An 18,557-nucleotide genomic window follows, 5' to 3' on the forward strand; every position below is an offset into this window, starting at 1 on the left:
GATACTGCAAAAACTTTCGCACTATTGTGTACCGTTTTGATTTAGTTCCTTGTTTTCACAGACAGACAAACAAGATGAGACTTTTAATAGTATATAGATATTAAAATTTTAATTGTCAAAACCCAGTGGGATGTTTTAACATTTGTGCAAAACAGTCATTTGGCCCATATTCCTCTAAACTTTTTCTTATCCATGTACTTTTCCAAATGTTTTGCGAACATTGTAATTGTACTCTAGTCTACTCCTTCCTCTGCAGCCCATTCCATGTACCCACTAGCCTCTTTGTGAAAAACCTGCCCCTGTCCCTTTTGTAAATCTCTCCCACCTCAGCTTAAACACACACCATCTAGTTTTGGACATGACTACGCTGGAAAAAGGACAGTGGCTATCCGCCCTAATGTATGCCCTACATATTTTTGCAAACCTCTAAGTTCACTGTTCAGCCTCCTCCACCCAGGGAAAGCAGTCTCAGCCTATGCAGTATTTCCTTATAACACGAGTGGTCCAGTCCAGACAGCATTACTGTGAATCTTTTCTGCACCTTCTCTGGCACAATCACATCCTTCCTGTAGCGTGGCGACTGGAACTATGAGTGAATTTATTCTCTATACTGGAAGAAGACTAAGCTGAATGCTAACAAAGGTCCCAGACCTAGTGCCAAAAGCTGAGAACAGACTCTTTGTGCAATCGTTAAATGGTTGCTTTAGAGGAACGGGAATTATTTACTATGAGAGGGGACTGTGGAGCCACTTCCAAAGGACAGCATCTCAGCAGTACATGGTTGCTACAAGGTGGTCTATAAATTATAATCCAAAGACACTATTAGAGCAATTGAGCTCTCATAGTCAGACCGTGCTACTGTAGAAGTTGTAATGCTGACCATCAGGTATTGCGTCATGATTGGGTCCACAAAATGCAAATGGAATTGGGCATTATTTCTGTGCTGGAAAAATATAGTCTCCCAACTCCATACAAAATTCTATCAAATTCAAACTGAGTTGGGACATTTGTTTTCTCAGCAAATTCCTCAATCTAAGAAGCATTTCATTTCAAACCTCAGCAGCAGTCAAACTGGTGTGAACTTTGCCCTCTACTAGGATGGTGCTGCACAATCCTTCCACCTTAACTTGCTTAAAATTCCTTTGAGTAGAATTTCACTGATTCAACATTGTCTTCTAAATTATATTCTGTGTTAATATTGGGACTGCATTACCGGCATAGTAGTACAAGAAATTGATCTCTTTAGCATTATATATTTCTTTAGTGTAGAGATACAGCGTGGTCACATGCCCTTTGGCTCACTGAGTCTGCGTCGACCAGCGATCACCCCGTACATTAACACTATCCTACACACTAGTGACAATTTACAATTTTTGCCGAGGCCAATTAACCTGCAAACCTATATGTTTTTGGAATGTGGGAGGAAACCGGAGCACCCGGAGGAAACCCATGTACAAATTCCGTACAGACAGCACCCGTAGTCAGGATCGAACCCGGGACTCTAGCGCTGTAAGGCATGTTTGTGGTGAAGCACATGAATTTTAGGATTAGTCCAGTTAAATAAAGGAAAAATAAATAATTGTGGTGCCTTTTTGGATCCCTTGAAGAGTATCCTGAAGTACTTTACAGCAGATGAATTAGTTTTAGAGTATGGGCACTTGAGTACTGTGAACTCCCAAAAACAGTAGTATGATAATGATCAAACAAACAGTGGTGGAAATGTTGGTGGAAGAATAAAACAGACCAGGATATAGATTTTTTTGGTGAGTGAGTTTTGTAAGTGTAGTGCATTGCAAGTGTCTGACATTAGTGGTGCATTAGTGGGATGCAGCATTTGAAGTTGTTTTTATTGATCTTGCTGACTAGTCTGAGTTCGATAACTGTCACAATGATTGAAGCATGTCAAATTCCTATTGGTCCAACGTCCCATTCCTTTGCACTCGCTCGGTTACCCTTCAAATTCTTTGCCCTCATATACTTATCGAATGTCACAATTGAATCTGCCCCCACTACTACTGGCAACACATTCCTCATTTTACCACTCACTCTTGTCGATATATTTCTGACTATGTGTGGAAGGCCACCTCACCCCTGCAGATAAAGATTATCTTTTCACTTTCGCAAGTCAACCTGTTCCTTTCTCTAATATGCCTCTCCTGCAGTTTCTCAGCTTAGTTTTAGTTGTAGATAAGTTGCCATCTGCCAGCATCAGTTTCAACTACAATGTACCACATTTTTAAGACGTGTAAATTAATCCTAAATAGTGCAGACTAAATGTAACTGGTCCTCACCACTTATGAAATTCACCCTCTGCTAATGTGTGGTTTGTGCTTGACATTGCAGTCGTTATAATAAGCAGGAACCACAATGTTGACACACCATCACAAACTGTTCTGCGAGATCTCAAGACAGAGATTGATAGCTTTTGTATAAGGGATCAACGGTTAATCTGAGCCAGTGTTGTGTGCTCTTTTGATAGGCACCCCATCCACAACCATTCATACACTCCACCATCACGTTTGTGTCACAATCCTTTTATGCAAAGTGTATGAGTAATCTGATTTAGCTCACAATCTCAAGACACAGAGGAACAATTATAGACCTTAGAACAGTACATCATAAGAACAGGCCCTTTGGCCCATAATGCCTGTGCTGAAAATGATGCCAAGACCATCAATGATCTTACCTGCATATGCCCCATAGCCCTCCATCCCTGCATATCCATTTGCCTATCCAAAAGTCTTTTAAATGCCACTAACAGATCTTCTTCAACCACCACCTCTGGCAGCACATTCCAGACCCTCACCACCCTCTGTGTAAAAAAAATTGCCTCACACACCTTTACACTTTGCCCCTCTTGAAATGTCTCAGACTCAAGGATATTTTCCCAAGATAACCATATAACCATATAACAATTACAGCACGGAAACAGGCCATCTCGACCCTTCTAGTCCGTGCCGAACACATAATCTCCCCTAGTCCCATATACCTGCGCTCAGACCATAACCCTCCATTCCTTTCCCATCCATATAACTATCCAATTTATTTTTAAATGATAAAAACGAACCTGCCTCCACCACCTTCACTGGAAGCTCATTCCACACAGCTACCACTCTCTGAGTAAAGAAGTTCCCCCTCACGTTACCCCTAAACTTCAGTCCCTTAATTCTCAAGTCATGTCCCCTTGTTTGAATCTTCCCTACTCTCAGTGGGAAAAGCTTTTCCACGTCAACTCTGTCTATCCCTCTCATCATTTAAAAAACCTCTATCAAGTCCCCCCTTAACCTTCTGCGCTCCAAAGAATAAAGCCCTAACTTGTTCAACCTTTCTCTGTAACTTAGTTGCTGAAACCCAGGCAACATTCTAGTAAATCTCCTCTGTACTCTCTCTATTTTGTTGACAACTTAAAACAGTTTTTTTTTTCCATATTTCTTGCAACTAAGAAGGGGGCCATGTCCACCCATCATATCGAAGGGCCTGTTTCCGTGCTGTATCTTTAAACTAAACTAAATTAAATTAAACTAAATCTCTTCTAGCCCAAAGAGTAATCCCTTTGTCAATTATTGCTGTAGTTTCTTTTCGCATTCCCATCAACAACATCCAAATAATAAAATAGAATAACACATCTCAATCAAGTTCCAAGTCTGATTTATTTTAAACCACGAATCACTGATATTCAAGTAAGCACATACCATGGGAAAGAAACAAACCTAAAAATTAGGTAGACAAAAATGCTGGAGAAACTCAGTGGGTGAGGCAGCATCTATGGAGCGAAGGAATAGGTGACATTTCCTATTCCTAACGTCATCTATTCCTTCGCTCCATAGATGCTGCCTCATCCATTGAGTTTCTCCAGCATTTTTGTCTACCTTTGATTTTTTTCAGCATCTGCAGTTCCTTCTTAAATCTAACAATCAGGTTCTGTTGTAAAATGTTAAGATTGTGGAGATAATTCAATAATCTACAACTATAACAACTGAGGTAAATGACGAAAATATTACATTTCTTTACGAAAGCAAATTAGCTTCATGTTTCTTTTTCATTAGATAAATGATTGAAAGCCGTTGTTGTTTAAAATTTCACATTGTTATTGATTTTTTTTTCTTTAGTGAAGGCCATGGCAAAATATCGGTTTTTGCTGTGAAAGTGGCGTTAGCAACAATATGTGGAGGGAAGATTCTGGATAAATTGAGATGTAAGTTTTGTGCAGAATGATTGCCATAATGCTTAACTTTTTTATGATTTACACTTGCCTCCAAATTGAGGTAAGAAAGAACAAGTTGTCTTTATATACTGCCTGACACAACCTCAACCAGGCATTATGTCAAAAAGAGATATAGCACGGAAACAGGCTTGTCAGCCCATCATGTCTAAGCTGACCATTTAACAATCATTTAGTTGATTAACAGCAAAGTCTAATAAAGAATAGTCTAAGGGTCGCCAAAAAGTTAGATGATAGTCCACCACTGCTCTCTGGTTGTGGTAGGATGATTCAGTTGTCTGATAAAAGCTCGGAAGAAACTGTCCCTGAATCTGGTGGTGTGCATTTTTACACTTCTATACCTTTTCCCTAGTTGGAGAAGGAAAAAGAGGGAGTGGCCAGGATGCGACTCATCCCTAATTATGCTGCTGGCCTTGCCGAGGCAGCGCAAGGTGTAAATGGAGTCAATAGAAGGGAGGCTGGGAGAGGGGAGAAGAAGGATGAATGATCATGCTGGTGGCCTTGCCGAGGCAGCATGAAGTTTAGATGAAGTCAACGGAAGGTGGGTTGGTTTGTGTGATAGTCTTTGCTGCATCCATAATTCGTTGCAATTTCTTGCGGTCTTGGATTGAGCTGTTCCCAAACCAAGCTGTGATGCATCCTGATAAAATGCCTTCTATGGTGCATTTGTAAAGGTTGGTGAGAATTGTAGGGGACATGCCAAACTTCCTAATGTCTGTGCCTGTGCCGAACATGATGCCATATTAAACTAATCCCTTCTGCTTGCACGTGATTTATATCTCTCCATTACCCTAAAAGCCCCTAAACGGCACTACCCTATCTGCTTCCTTCACCATCCCTGGCAGCACGTAAAATGCAGCTACCTCAGTTTGTAAATACAAAACATGCTCTACGCATCTCTTTTATACTTTCCTCCTCTCACCCTAAAGCTATGTCCTCTAGTATTTAACATTTCCATGGTGGGCAGTGTGAGGTTTTGACTGTCTACTCTATCTGTACCCCTCGTAATTTTATAAATTTTGTCAACCTACGATGCTCCAAAGAAAATAACACCAGTTTGTCCGATTTTTCGCCTTATGGATAATATCCTCAAAATCAGGCAGCATCCCAGTATACCTCTTATGCACCCTCTCTAAAGCTTATAATGGGGTAACCAGAGCTGCAATCCACCTAATGCAGCCTCACCAAAGTTATGCCACAATGTGATTTTCTGACACTTGTACTCAATGCCCTGACCAATGAGGCAAGTGTACCATACACTTTCTACCACTCCATCTACTTGCATTGTTATTTCAGGGAGCTAATGACTTGGACTCCAAGATCTCTCTGCACATCAACGGGCCTGACATTAACTGTATACTTTCCTCTTGCATTTAACCTCCCGAACTGCAGTTGTACAGAGCCCTAGTGAGACCACACCTGGTCCCCTAATATGAGGAAGGACATTCTTGCTATTGAGGGAGTGCAGCGTAGGTTTACAAGGTTAATTCCCGGGATGGCGGGAATGTCATATGCTGAGAGAATGGAGTGGCTGGGCTTGTACACTCTGGAGTTTAGAAGGATGAGAGGGGCTCTCATTGAAACATATAAGTTTGTTACGGGTTTGGACAAGCTAGAGGCAGGAAACATTTTCCCAATGTTTGGGGAGTCCAGAACCAGAGGCCACAGTTTAAGAATAAGGAGTTAGCCATTTAGAACGGAGACGAGGAAACACTTTTTCTCACAGAGAGTGGTGAGTCTGTGGAATTCTCTGCCTCAGAGGGCGGTGGAGGCAGGTTCTCTGGATGCTTTCAAGAGAGAGCTAGATAGGGCTCTTAAAAATAGCGGAGTCAGGGGATATGGGGAGAAGGCAGGAAAGGGGTACTGATTGGGGATGATCAGCCATGATCACATTGAATGGTGGTGCTGGCTCGAAGGGCCGAATGGCCTACTCCTGCACCTATTGTCTATTATCTCACACTTGCCCAAATTTAAAGCCTAGTGCAATTTCTCTGTCCATATCTGTCCACCCTAAGTTATGATTGTTATCAGAGTGAGTGATGGCTGGTGGATTGCTGTCCTGTGTTGATGGGGAGAGGAATGTAGTGGTTAAGAGTCTCAACCCAAAACTTCACCCATTCCTTCTCTCCAGAGATGCTGCCTGTCCCGCTGAGTTACTCCAGCATTTTTTGTCTCCCTTCGATTTAAACCAGCATCTGCAGTTTTTTCCTACACAATGTAGTGGTTGCGGCAAGTTGGTAAGGTTAGTGGGGACGAGTGATTTGAAAGGACCCGTTTTTCCATGGCAATGATGACAGTAACTGGAATCATTAAGTTAACAGGTGGAAGGGCTAGAAGGGAGTTCAAAAATGCTTTATAGAGTCATAGAGTGATACAGTGTCGAAACAGGCCCTTCGGCCTAACTTGCCCACACTGGCCAACATGTCCCAGCTACACTAGTCTCACCTGCATGCGCTTGGTCCATAACCCTCCAAACCTGTCCTATCCATGTTCCATGGATGTTATCATTCATATTATCATTCAGCAAGTCATCACATGTCTCAAACATACAATCTAAAAGCCTTAAAACATAACACTTGACAAGCAGTAGTCCTCAGGGTTATAGATTGAATGTTTGGAAGTGGGATTAAATCAAATGACTCAATTCTTGCTTGGCAGACACCGTGGGCCGAATAACATCCTCTTTGATTTACATTTCTATAATTATAAATGAATTTAGTGGGTCAGGGCTCACAACAAAACCTGGTGATATCATCAATCTGATAATATTAAAATATTCCAAAGACAGCAGATCGACATTTAGTGAGAGTGATGTTTGACTGACTGACTTTCGCTATGTCTCATTAGCCTACATATCTGAAAAACAACACATTTCTTTGTTGCTTTCATCTGAATTTCCCTTTTGGGAGCTGCTATTAATTCAGTAAGTGAGCTGCTAGATCGCTGTACTGTTGGTTAGTTGAAACCACAACAAAAGCCCGCTGCCACTTATTTACAAAACAAGTCAACGCCACACTGAAATGAAACATTTAGTGGAATGAGATTGTTCTCTGTGGATATCTTCTTCAGCAGACCTCTGTAGCTTTGTTAAGATACATTAAAATGCTGAGAAGAAAACATTATCACTGAGAGCATAGTGGTTAAATCAGTATCATCCAGTTATTGCGCTTGTGTGATGGTGTAATCCACATTAGGCAGGAAATGGTGTTGGATCCACATTAGGCAGGAAATGTTGCTGGATAGACTGATGGGACTGAAGGCTGATAAATCCCCAGGGCTTGATGGTCTGCATCCCAGGGTACTTAAGGAAGTGGCTCTAGAAATTGTGGATGCATTGGTGATAATTTTCCAATGTTCTATAGACTCAGGATCAGTTCCTGTGGATTGGAGGGTAGCTAATGTTATCCCACTTTTTAAGAAAGGTGGGAGAGAGAAAACGGAGAATTATAGACCAGTTAACCTGACATCGGTGGTGGGGAAGATGTTGGAGAATTATAAAAGATGAGATAGCCGCACATTTGGATAGCAGTAACAGGATCGGTGTGAGTCAGCATGGATTTACAAAGAGGAAATCATACTTGACTAATCTTCTGGAATTTTTTGAAGATGTAACTAGGAAAATGGACAAGGGAGAGCCAGTGGATGTAGTGTACCTGGACTTTCAGAAAGCATTTGATAAGGTCCCACTTAGGAGATTAGTGGGCAAAATTAGGGCACATGGTGTTGGGGGGAGAGTGCTGACATGGATAGAGAAGTGGTTGGCAAACAGGAAACAAAGCGTAGGGATTAACGGGTCCCTTTCAGAATGGCAGGCAGTGACTAGTGGGGTACCGCAAGGCTCGGTGCTGGGACCGCAGCTATTTACAATATACATCAATGATTTGGATGAAGGGATTCAAAGTAACATTAGCAAATTTGCAGATGACACAAAGCTGGGTGGCAGTGTGAACTGTGAGGAGGATGCTATGAGAATGCAGGGTGACTTGGACAGGTTAGGGGAGTGGGCAGATGCATGGCAGATGAAGTTTAATGCGGATAAATGTGAGGTTATCCACTTTGGTAGCAAAAACAGGAAGGCAGATTACTATCTAAATGGCATCAAGTTGGGAAAAGGGGAAGTACAACGGGATCTGGGGGTCCTTGTACATCAGTCTATGAAAGTAAGCATGCAGGTACAGCAGGCAGTGAAGAAAGCGAATGGCATGTTGGCCTTTATAACAAGAGGAATCGAATATAGGAGCAAAGAGGTCCTTCTGCAGTTGTACAGAGCCCTAGTGAGACCACACCTGGAGTATAGTGTGCAGTTTTGGTCCCCTAATTTGAGGAAGGACATTCTTGCTATTGAGGGAGTGCACAAGGTTAATTCCCAGGATGGCGGGACTGTCATATGCTGAGAGAATGGAGCAGCTGGGCTTGTACACTCTGGAGTTTAGAAAGATGAGAGGGCATCTCATTGAAACATACAAGATTGTTAAGGGCTTGGACGCACTAGAGGCAGGAAACATGTTCCCGATGTTGGGGGAGTCCAGAACCAGGGGCCACAGTTTATGAATAAGGAGTAAGCCATTTAGAACGGAGACGAGGAAACACTTTTTCTCACAGAGAGTAGTGAGTCTGTGGAATTCTCTGCCTCAGAGGGCGGTGGAGACAGGTTCTCTGGATGCTTTCAAGAGAGATCTAGATAGGGCTCTTAAAAATAGCAGAGTCAGGGGATATGGGGAGAAGGCAGGAATGGGGTACTGATTGGGGATGATCAGCCAATGACTCCAATCCAAGTAAGGCTTGGTTGCAATCACTGTGCTTGAAATGTCCAATAAAATGCCCTGTACAAGGTGATTTTATTGCAAGAGTATTTGTGTATGCACATGATAGGTAGTTACCTTTAAATTATGTTAATACTGCTGTTTACATGTTGATACTGCCATTTATATGAGACTCATGGCAAATATAATGGCCTTCTGGCTGGAAAGACATAATAATTGCTTTGACCAATGAAATCTGGCTTCATTAAATGAAATCTGGTTTCATTGATGTACCCTAAAAGGTACATCAACTTTTTCCATGGGTTGAGAGGAACAGCTTTATAATAAGTTAAACAGAGCTAGGTTGGACATGTCCATCGCCAGAAATCATGTGTATGGACATAATTCTGTTATTTTCATGTCATTTCTGCTATTTACATTATCATGTTATTTTCTATACTTCATCAGCAATCAGAACTTCTTTTGAAATGCAAATGTCCTAATTCTTGGAGATAAGTTTTTCTAAACCAGCCTCCCCATTTGCAGTCCAAAGCATTTTTAAAGGTAGTCCAAACTATTGTTGAAACTGTCATTTTGTTCCCAACTGTTCGAATTTTTAGCAAAATCTTAATCTGAGTAGCTGAAACTCTCTTGTGTTGGAAAAATGCAGTTATTTTGAGAACCAAGAATTGGGTTCTTGGTCTTCATCAGGAAGATGTGTTATATTAAATCCATTTGTTTATGATATTTACATGTGGGCTTCGAGAATTTTGTAGGTTTGCACTTCCTTGCTGCAGCAGATGCCATACTTTTATTGCCAGGTCCTTCAAAATTGCTCCTGTCATTTCCACTCCTGAACTTTAAGTTACTGCAACATGGCCATTAAAATCTTCTGTTACAACTGGCGGCATGATGACACAGCGGTAGAGCTGCTCCTGACAGCGCTAGAGACCCGGGTTCGATCCTGACTACAGGTGCTGTCTGCACGGCGTTTGTACGTTCTCCCCGTGACCTGCGTGGGTTTTCCCCGGGATCACCGGTTTCCTCCCAAACTCCAAAGAAGTACAGGTTTGTAGGTTAATTGGCTTGGTATAATTGTAAATTATCCCTAATGTGTGTAGAGAGAGTTAAGGGCCTGTCCCACTTGTGTGTCATTTGCGCGTCACGCAGATGGCGTGCAAAGATTTTGTACATCCCAAAATCCTGGGGCGCCGCACGCGACCACGCATCACTGCCTACGTCACCATGCACCATGCACGCGTAATCGCGCAAAAGACGCCCAAGTGGGACAGGCCCTTTAATGTGCGGGATTTGCTGGTCGGCGTGGACTCGCTGGGCCAAAGGGCCTGTTTCCGTGCTGCATCTCTAAAGTCTAAACTAAATTAAACTTATTTCCTGCTTTAATTCATCAATACAATAGTTAGGATCATGTTTCACACCATCAGCTTGCTGAATTAATCCAAATGATGTTATGTGAAGGCCCATTTTTAGTATTTCAGATAGGGACGGTGGGACCAATCATTGCTGTTTTTTTCAATTGGGTGGTTAAAATCCAAAGCTAATTTTGGGTGTATATGCAGGGATATGGATCACTTGCAGGCAGAGGAGATTGTTTCGCATTATGTTCAGCATGAACATAGTGGGTTGAAGGGCCTGTACTTGTGCTGTATTGTTCTTGTACCTCTACCATACTTAGTATGATAGCGCCTAATGTATAGTAGGATTGTCACTGAACTATATGCGAACAAAGAATTTCACTGTATATAGGTACATGTGACAATAAAGTGCCTTTGAACCATTCGTTCTATGTTCTTAATTTAATAGAAGTGTTTTTTATGTTGCTTGTTTGGAAAATCTTTTATGGTTTTCATTTTTTTCTAATATCTTTCAGATATTTTCTCCCAAATATCAGACTCCAATGGAATAATGATACATGCAAAGTTTGATCAGTTTCTACGAGATGTGCTGAAGTTGCCAACATCTGTATTCGAAGGTCCTTCCTTTGGGTACACGGAGCAAGCATCAAGATCATGCTTTTCCCAGCAGGTGAAGATGCATTAACATTTTTTATCTCTCCATCTCCGGGTGAACAAAGTGTATGCATATCAATCTACTTTAATTTTATTTGTTGTTTATAACACATTGTGAGTGATCTATTTGAATCTGATGACATGGATATCCGATAAGGCGAAAGCTATGTGGAGGCACAGGAGCACATACTGTACTTACATACGTATCATGCATTAGAGTCATTGAGTGATACAGTGTGGAAACAGGCCCTTCGGCCCAACTTGCCCACACCAGCCAACATGTCCCAGCTACACTAGTCCCAACTGCCCAGCTTGGTTCATATCCCTCCAAACCTGTCATATACATCTATCTGTCTAACTGTTTCTTAAATGTTGGGATAGTCCCTGCCTCAACTATCTCCTCGACACCCGCCACCTTTTGTGTGGGAACAATTGCCCCTCAAATTCCCATTAAATCTTCACCTCAAACCTACAGTATGCCCTCTGGTCCTCAATTTGCCTACTCTGGGCAAGAGACTCGATCTATTCCTCTCATGATCTTGTACACATCCTCCTGCATTCCAAGGAATAGAGTCCCATCCTACTCGACCTCTTCCTATAGCTCAGATCCTCTAGCCCTGGCAACATCCTTGTAAATCTGCTCTGTACCCTTTCCAGCTTGACAACATCTTTCCAACAACATCGTGCCCAGAACTGAATATAATGCTCTAAAATGCAGCCTCACCAATGCCTCACCAAGGCACATTATTCTATAATGAGCATTAGTTCTGCTATAACAATAGTTGAGTACCAATATTAGAGTTTTAGACTAGCAATAACAAAGTTAATTTTCCTGCAAGATTTTCAAACCTAAATGTTTTCAATGCATTTATTTTCGTTATTGCAGGCTAAAAAATTAATGGCTGTATTTTTCATTGTTTAATAGAAAATTGTTGCACAGGAGTCAATAGAAACAATTGCCTGTTATTTTCAATGGTCGCCCAAGTTGAAACTAGTAGCTGTGTTCCAAGGAGATAATGGTGCTTGAGGTTGCATGGAAACAGATTTTTACCCATGTATACTGTTTCAATCCAAGACAGCTTTTTTTTCTGCTTGTTGATTTCCAATGTAACTTTTAACCGGCTCTCTAGTACACAATCAAAATCATGTTATGACCAAATCGGCCGGGTGCAATGCATCTAATGTTCCCGCATTCCTCACGTGTGTTATATCAAGTTTGTGTTGTGGAAACACATTACAGCAGAACAACCTGCTCTTGTTCTTGGGTAAGACTATTTGGCTTGTTTGCATGTTCCAAACATGTGGATTGTACTTTTCTTTTAGGATATTCACTGGAAAATAGACACTTTAAATTGTAAATGCTTTTAAATGTTTCATCTGTACAAAGAATATTATAGGTTGCTTTAATGCTATCTGTGAAAGTCGCATAAGGGTTGAGAGTTTCAATTGTGGAGTTGGTGGAACAACATTGTCAAGTTTCTCTGTTGAACACTGCTCTGAAACAACCAATTTCAGCACCGTGTTCTCTAATAAGCGAGTTCGGTATTCCGACTGCGCATGCCTAGGTCATAGGTCAATGTAAGCATTGTATCGAACCGGGTCTCCTTCGCCGGGCTGCAAGCGCTGTTGAATTGCCACTGGAGTTAGCGACACCAGTTCTTCCTTCTCCACTGGTCCATGCAGAAGGGCAGCCAGACGTGCCCGTTCCTGTCCCGTGGCGGCCCCAGACGCAGCCGGCGCGGGGGGGGGGGGGGGAAAGCCCCTCTCCCGTTCCCCAGTCCCTGCTTCCTCTCTCCTGCCATCTATCTCTTTGACCGCTGCTCCTTTGCGGGAACTGCTGCTCAGCGATTCCTGTCGTTGCACCGACTGAGGCAGGAGCTCCGGGTCTGGGGCGAATCACACCTGCCCTCCCCCACCGCTGCCCCAGAGCCGACGGGCCAACCGACAGCCGTTGGAAAAGACAAGAGGCGCAACCGACGGTCACCGGCCCTGCCGAGGTTGCTCTGTGACCTGTGACGATGCTGAGGGATTTGGGTCCCACTCACTGTGGGGGAGGGCAGGTGCGATTCTCCCCAGACCCGGAGCTCCGGCCTCAATCAGTGCAGCGACAGGAATCGCTGAGCAGCGGTACCCGCAAAGGAGTGGCAGTCAAGGGGATAGATGGCAGGAGAGAGGAGGCAAGGACTGGGGAACGGGAGAGGGGCTTTTATTGGGCAAGTGTCTGCAGGAGAGTTCCGCTGTCATGTCGGATGGCCCGGCGGGGCGGCACTTCTTCTCCGCGCTAATATTTTTACACATTAATACATTTTACACTTTTTTACACAAATCACAAATAAAGATAAGAATTTACATACAGTTTGTGCACCCAGCGCTTCATTCGCTTTTTCATTATAGCGAGTGACCTTTGACAAATCCCTAGATTCCTTGCGTTTTTCGGAATACCAAACTCACTTATTGATGTTTTGCAGGTTTTATTATCTAGTACAGCAAGTGCAATTTTTGTAACAATCTTTATCACAATGCAAGCAGCTCTCTTCTAGTTAAAGGGAAATGTATGAATGCTGCAGTAATGGGAAGGGGTTGGGACCCTGCTCTCAGGGGCTGGGAATGACTCAGACAGGCTGGAAACAACAAATGTTCCTTGTCTATTTGGTCTTGCTGCTGCTGGAAGTTGAGAGCGTTTATTTGAGATCATAGGAAGTCAAGACATCAATAATGTCAAAGAATGGAGTTTGATGCTGCTTCTGTAAAGCCTGGTTGAACTGTAAAAAAACAGAGGTTGAAAATTCCTCAGCAAATGCATTTATGTGTGTCAGAGTGATGGAGTTGTGCAGCACACAAATTGGATCACCAGCCCCTCATATTCTTCAAGTCCACCTGCACTAATACTGTTTGCCCACATTAGGTCTGAATCCTTCCAACTTCCAGTGCCTGTCTAAAAGTCTCTGAAACGTAATGATTGATTCCATCACTTCTTCTGGTAGTTTGTTCCAGATATCAGCGACAATCTCTTTAAAAAAACATCTTTTCCCTCAGAACTACTTTAAATCTCTTTCCTCACCTTAAACCTTTGCTCTCTAGTTTTTGAAACCCCTACCATTGGTGAAATATTCTGACTCATTTCCCTCTCTATGACCATCATAATTGTATATACCTCTGTCAGGTCACCCTTCAGCCTCCTTCGCACCAGGAAGAGCTAGCCCAGTCTAATCAATCTCTCCCCATAACTGAATTCCTCAAATCCAGGCTATATCCTCGTGAATCTCCTCGGTGATCTCTCCAGCTCTACCACTTTCTTACTATGGTGTGGTGATCAGAACTGCTCACAATCCTCTAAGTACAGTCTAACCAGTAACTTTACAACTTTTATATTCTACGAAAGCAAGTATGTTGTTATCCTTCTTCCATACCCTATTTATCTGTGTTACCACTTGCAGGGAACTATAGACTTGACATGGTCCCTATGTTCACCTGCATTCCTCAGCCCCCTACCATTTACTGTACATATCCTGCTCTTTTTCGACTTCCCAAAATGCATGAGTATGCAACCTTCACGTGGTCCACCCTGTTTCGACTAATGCAATCAACCCGACGTGCACAAGCAAATAGATGTAGTTTTTCATGCCACTTGATCTGCAACTTTAGGCTGTGCACGCCATACGCAAGAAGAAGAAGACTTATCAAGTTAATTTCCATCTGTAAATGCTCAGCCCAACTTTCCATTTGATAAATGTCATGTACTATGTTGCCTGGAAATGCAATGGAGAATGAAAATCATGTGGACACTAAGGAACCCTGAAATGTTACAGTATAATATTGACCGGTCTGAAGAAGGGTCTCGATCCGAAACGTCACCTATTTCCTTCGCTCCATAGATGCTGCCTCACCCGCTGAGTTTCACCAGCAATTTTATCTGCCTTCTTATAATGTTGTTCTATCTCTCTACACATGATTTTTGTTTTATTTTGAATTTGTGTGAAAAGATTATTTGCCCATAGATAGATTAAAAATGGGCTGTATTTATTTGGTCTGTTTCCAGCACCCACCCGCCAGGTGCTTGTATTAACATCACAAAATGCAGGCAGATCCTTGCTATACATATGCTATTGTATTTAGCCCAGCAGCTCCCAGAATATTTTTTTCCAGGATCTGAATCACTCCAAAGAAGCTCCCAAATATTTCAGAGGTCAGTGATAACCACAAACAACTCTGCTTCCACCAACTTATCTTTTAATATCGTAATAGAAAATAAAAATGTACACATTTTTATTTCCTATTATGTTATTAGAAGATAAATTAGTGGAAGTAGTGTTGTTTGTGGTTATCACTGACCACCAAAATAACTTGCAGATGTTAGCAGAAACAATCAGCTCAAGAACTTCTCAACGTTGAAATGACATTAACTTTCCCGTGAACTGTTCAACATCTAAAACATCTGCACATTCTTAATGCTTACCATTGTATCTTCAGCTCATGTACGCCAAACCTCGGTTAATTTCTCCCTGTCTGGCACTTTGTGGCTCGAGGCCTTAACCGAAACGTAAGAATTTCTGCCAAATAACTTGGCGTGATCATTGTTGTCAATGCAAGGCACCAAACTCACAATACAGACGTAGCTATACACTGTACTCCTGAAGTTTCCGCCCAACTGTGACACCAAATGATAGAAACATAGAAAACAGGTGCAGGAGCATTCAGCCCTTCGAACCAGTACTGCCATTCAATCACGGCTGATCATCCAAAATCAGTATCCCATTCCTGCTTTCTCCCCATATCCCTTGATTCCATGATGGACAACAAAAGGTAGAAAGAGCCTGAAGACAAATTAATCAGCAGAGAAGGGAAAGGAAGGCAGGAGAATGGGGTTGAGAGGGAAAAATAGTCAGCCATGATTTAATGCCGGAGTAAACTTGATGGGCCAAATGGCCTAATCCTATAATTTATGAACTTAGGTTGTGAACCAAGGTTGAAAATGCAGAGAAGCAAAATAATGTTCAAAGCTATTGCAAATAAAGAGAGGTTCAGAGAAAAACAAACAGGAAATATACTGAAGGGTCAAGATCCACCAGCACTTGGAAAGGCAAGGACCGATTAAGGATAGTGAACATGGCTTTGTCCATGATAAATCATGTCTCACAAATGTGATTGTTTTTTGAAGAAGTGGCAAAGAGGATTAATGAGGGCAGGGCAGCAGATGTCTATATTGGCTTCTGCAAGGTCTTTGATAAGGTCTTCCATGATAGGCTAGTCCAGAAGGTAACATCATGTGGGATCTAGGGTGAGCCATCCAATAAGATACAAAATTAGCTTAATGGAAGGAATTTGGGGGTGGTAGTGTAGGATTGTTTTTATAGATTGGAGGCCTGTGACCAGTAGTGTGTTTAGTTTTGTTTTAGTTTTGGAGATACAGTATGGACACAGACCCTGTGGCCCACCGAGTCCATGCTGACCAAAGATCACCCGTTCACACTGATTCTATATTATCCCAGTTTCACATCCCACACACAAGGGGCAATTTAAAGAAGCCAATTAACCCACAAATCTGAACGTGTTTGCAATGTGGGAGGAAACCGGAGCACCTGGAGAAAACCCACACAGTCAAAGGGAGAACATACAAACTCCATACAGATAACACCCAAAGAAGTCTAAAGATAAAGACTGTTTTGTAATTGCAAGTTAATCAGTGTTTATATTGTTATATTTTAAGGCTAGCCTTCTTGTCACTGTTCCTCAGATCTCCTCAGCACCTCCTGTTTGGTATTGGTTTATTATCATGTGTACCAAGATACAACCTAAAATGTAGTTTTGCGTGCTAGTCAGGCAAATCATAGCATACACGAATGCACCTGGTAATTCAAAAGAGAAAATAAAAGAAAGTGCAGGTAAAAGAATACAATGGCTACCACAAGGTAGATTGAAAGATGGGGCATTTATCCTTGGCATATGAGAGGTCTGATAACAGCGAGGGACAAACTGTTCTTGAATTTGGTGGGACGTGCTTTCAAGATTTTGTGTCTCCTGCGCGATAGGAGGGGGGAGAATAACCAGAAGTGAATGATCCTTGATTATATTGGCTACTTAACCGAGGAAGAATGAAGTGCTGATGGAGCCAATCATGGGGGAGTGTGTAAATGGGAATGATAGCTGATGAAGGGGAAGAAAGTGAGAGATGAAAGAACCATGGGATAAATTGGTTCGAGGTGACAAAGTAAAATATGGGGAAAGGATAGAAGCAGCAAATTGGGAAGGGTTGTGGATATTGAAGGGAGGAAGGGTTGTGGATATTGAATTATGAAAGAGGAAAGTGGTAAAGTTGGAAAATGAATGGTTGTGGAAAAAGAGGAAAGGGTTCGAGTATGAAAAGGGGAAAGGAAGAATTATCAAGTCCTACGCCTCAGTTTGAACAACACACTGGAAGATCTTTGAGTAATGTAAGGAATCTTGAAAACCAAATAATTTGCCCTAATAAGGTTATTGTTGCTGAAAACCAGATCAGCTGATTGACTCAAGTCTTTTTTATGCTGCTTGTGGAAACAAAGCAAATCCAACAAAGCAGTGCCCAAACTGATTTGGCATCGTTTCCATCAACTGAACATTATTCAACATCATCTTTATAACTTAATCGTATTAAAGAATGTCGGAGGGCCCAGGCTTGAAGTGAGAGGGGAGAAATTTAAGAAGGACCTTGGGCAGCTTTTTTCATTCAGAGAGTAGTCTGAATTTGAAACGAGCTGCCAGAGAAAGCCACAGAAGCAGACACAATTATGACTTTCAAAAGACATTTGGACAGATATAGATAGGAAGAAGGGTCTTGACCAGAAACGTCACCCATTCCTTCTCTCTAGAGATGCTGCCTGCCCCGCTGAGTTACTCCAGCATTTTATCATATATCTATTAAAACTCTGTGTGTGTGTGGGTGTACAGCATTTTGCATTTGAAACACATCTCCTCGAAAACCAGACGCACAAACGCAGAGATTTTTACAATTTCGGTAGAGATTTAACTTACGATTGCATAAATGCACTCCTCTCTAAATTCGGTCAATTATTTCCCCAGATTTTGAATAAAATTGTTTACAATAGCCACAATAACCAATCAAGGCCCACCTGGCTCCTGGCCCCATCCCCCCGCCGCTGTGGTTTAAAGGCGCAGAAAGATCGAGAAAGTTCTGCAGAACAATATTCTACAGCTCTGTTCCGCTATAGGATCTTTCTTCTGCAGATCTCGGATCAGCGGCGCCTCTCGCGCTGAACCTTTTCCTCACTGCTGGCGCAGCTCGTGAAGCCCCGCCCCTCCCAGCTGTGGGTTTCCAGAGAGTCAGAAGCCGGTGCTTCTTTGCTGTCAACGCTCGCTCCTGGGCGAACGCGTCTTGCCTTAGCGGCTTTAAACGGCTGTTGACAGCTGGCAGTTATCAACGGCTGTTGATACCGCTATAGGATCTTTGCTCTCTACCCGTCACGGGACGATCGTCTGTCACCCCCACCTCCCTCCCCCAGCCCGGCTCTGTCACGCTGGCGGAAGCCACGATCGGCTGTTCCCCCCGCTGTGTTTCACCTTCCTCAG

At 42.5% G+C, this 18,557-nt stretch overlaps 1 protein-coding gene across 3 annotated transcripts in view; it reads left to right on the forward strand.

Annotated features, from left to right (window-relative positions):
• Positions 1–18,557, forward strand: part of dtna (dystrobrevin alpha) — a 182,359-nt gene that overhangs the window by 48,596 nt on the left and 115,206 nt on the right. For all 3 annotated transcript variants that reach the window (XM_033019687.1, XM_033019688.1, XM_033019689.1), the window contains exons 5-6: positions 4,110–4,195; positions 10,856–11,010. In XM_033019687.1, the coding sequence (XP_032875578.1) occupies positions 4,110–4,195; positions 10,856–11,010 (241 nt within the window). The remainder of the gene's footprint in view (positions 1–4,109; positions 4,196–10,855; positions 11,011–18,557) is intronic.

The sequence above is a fragment of the Amblyraja radiata genome, chromosome 4 (genome assembly GCF_010909765.2).
Source record: "Amblyraja radiata isolate CabotCenter1 chromosome 4, sAmbRad1.1.pri, whole genome shotgun sequence".
Lineage (NCBI taxonomy): Eukaryota > Metazoa > Chordata > Chondrichthyes > Rajiformes > Rajidae > Amblyraja > Amblyraja radiata.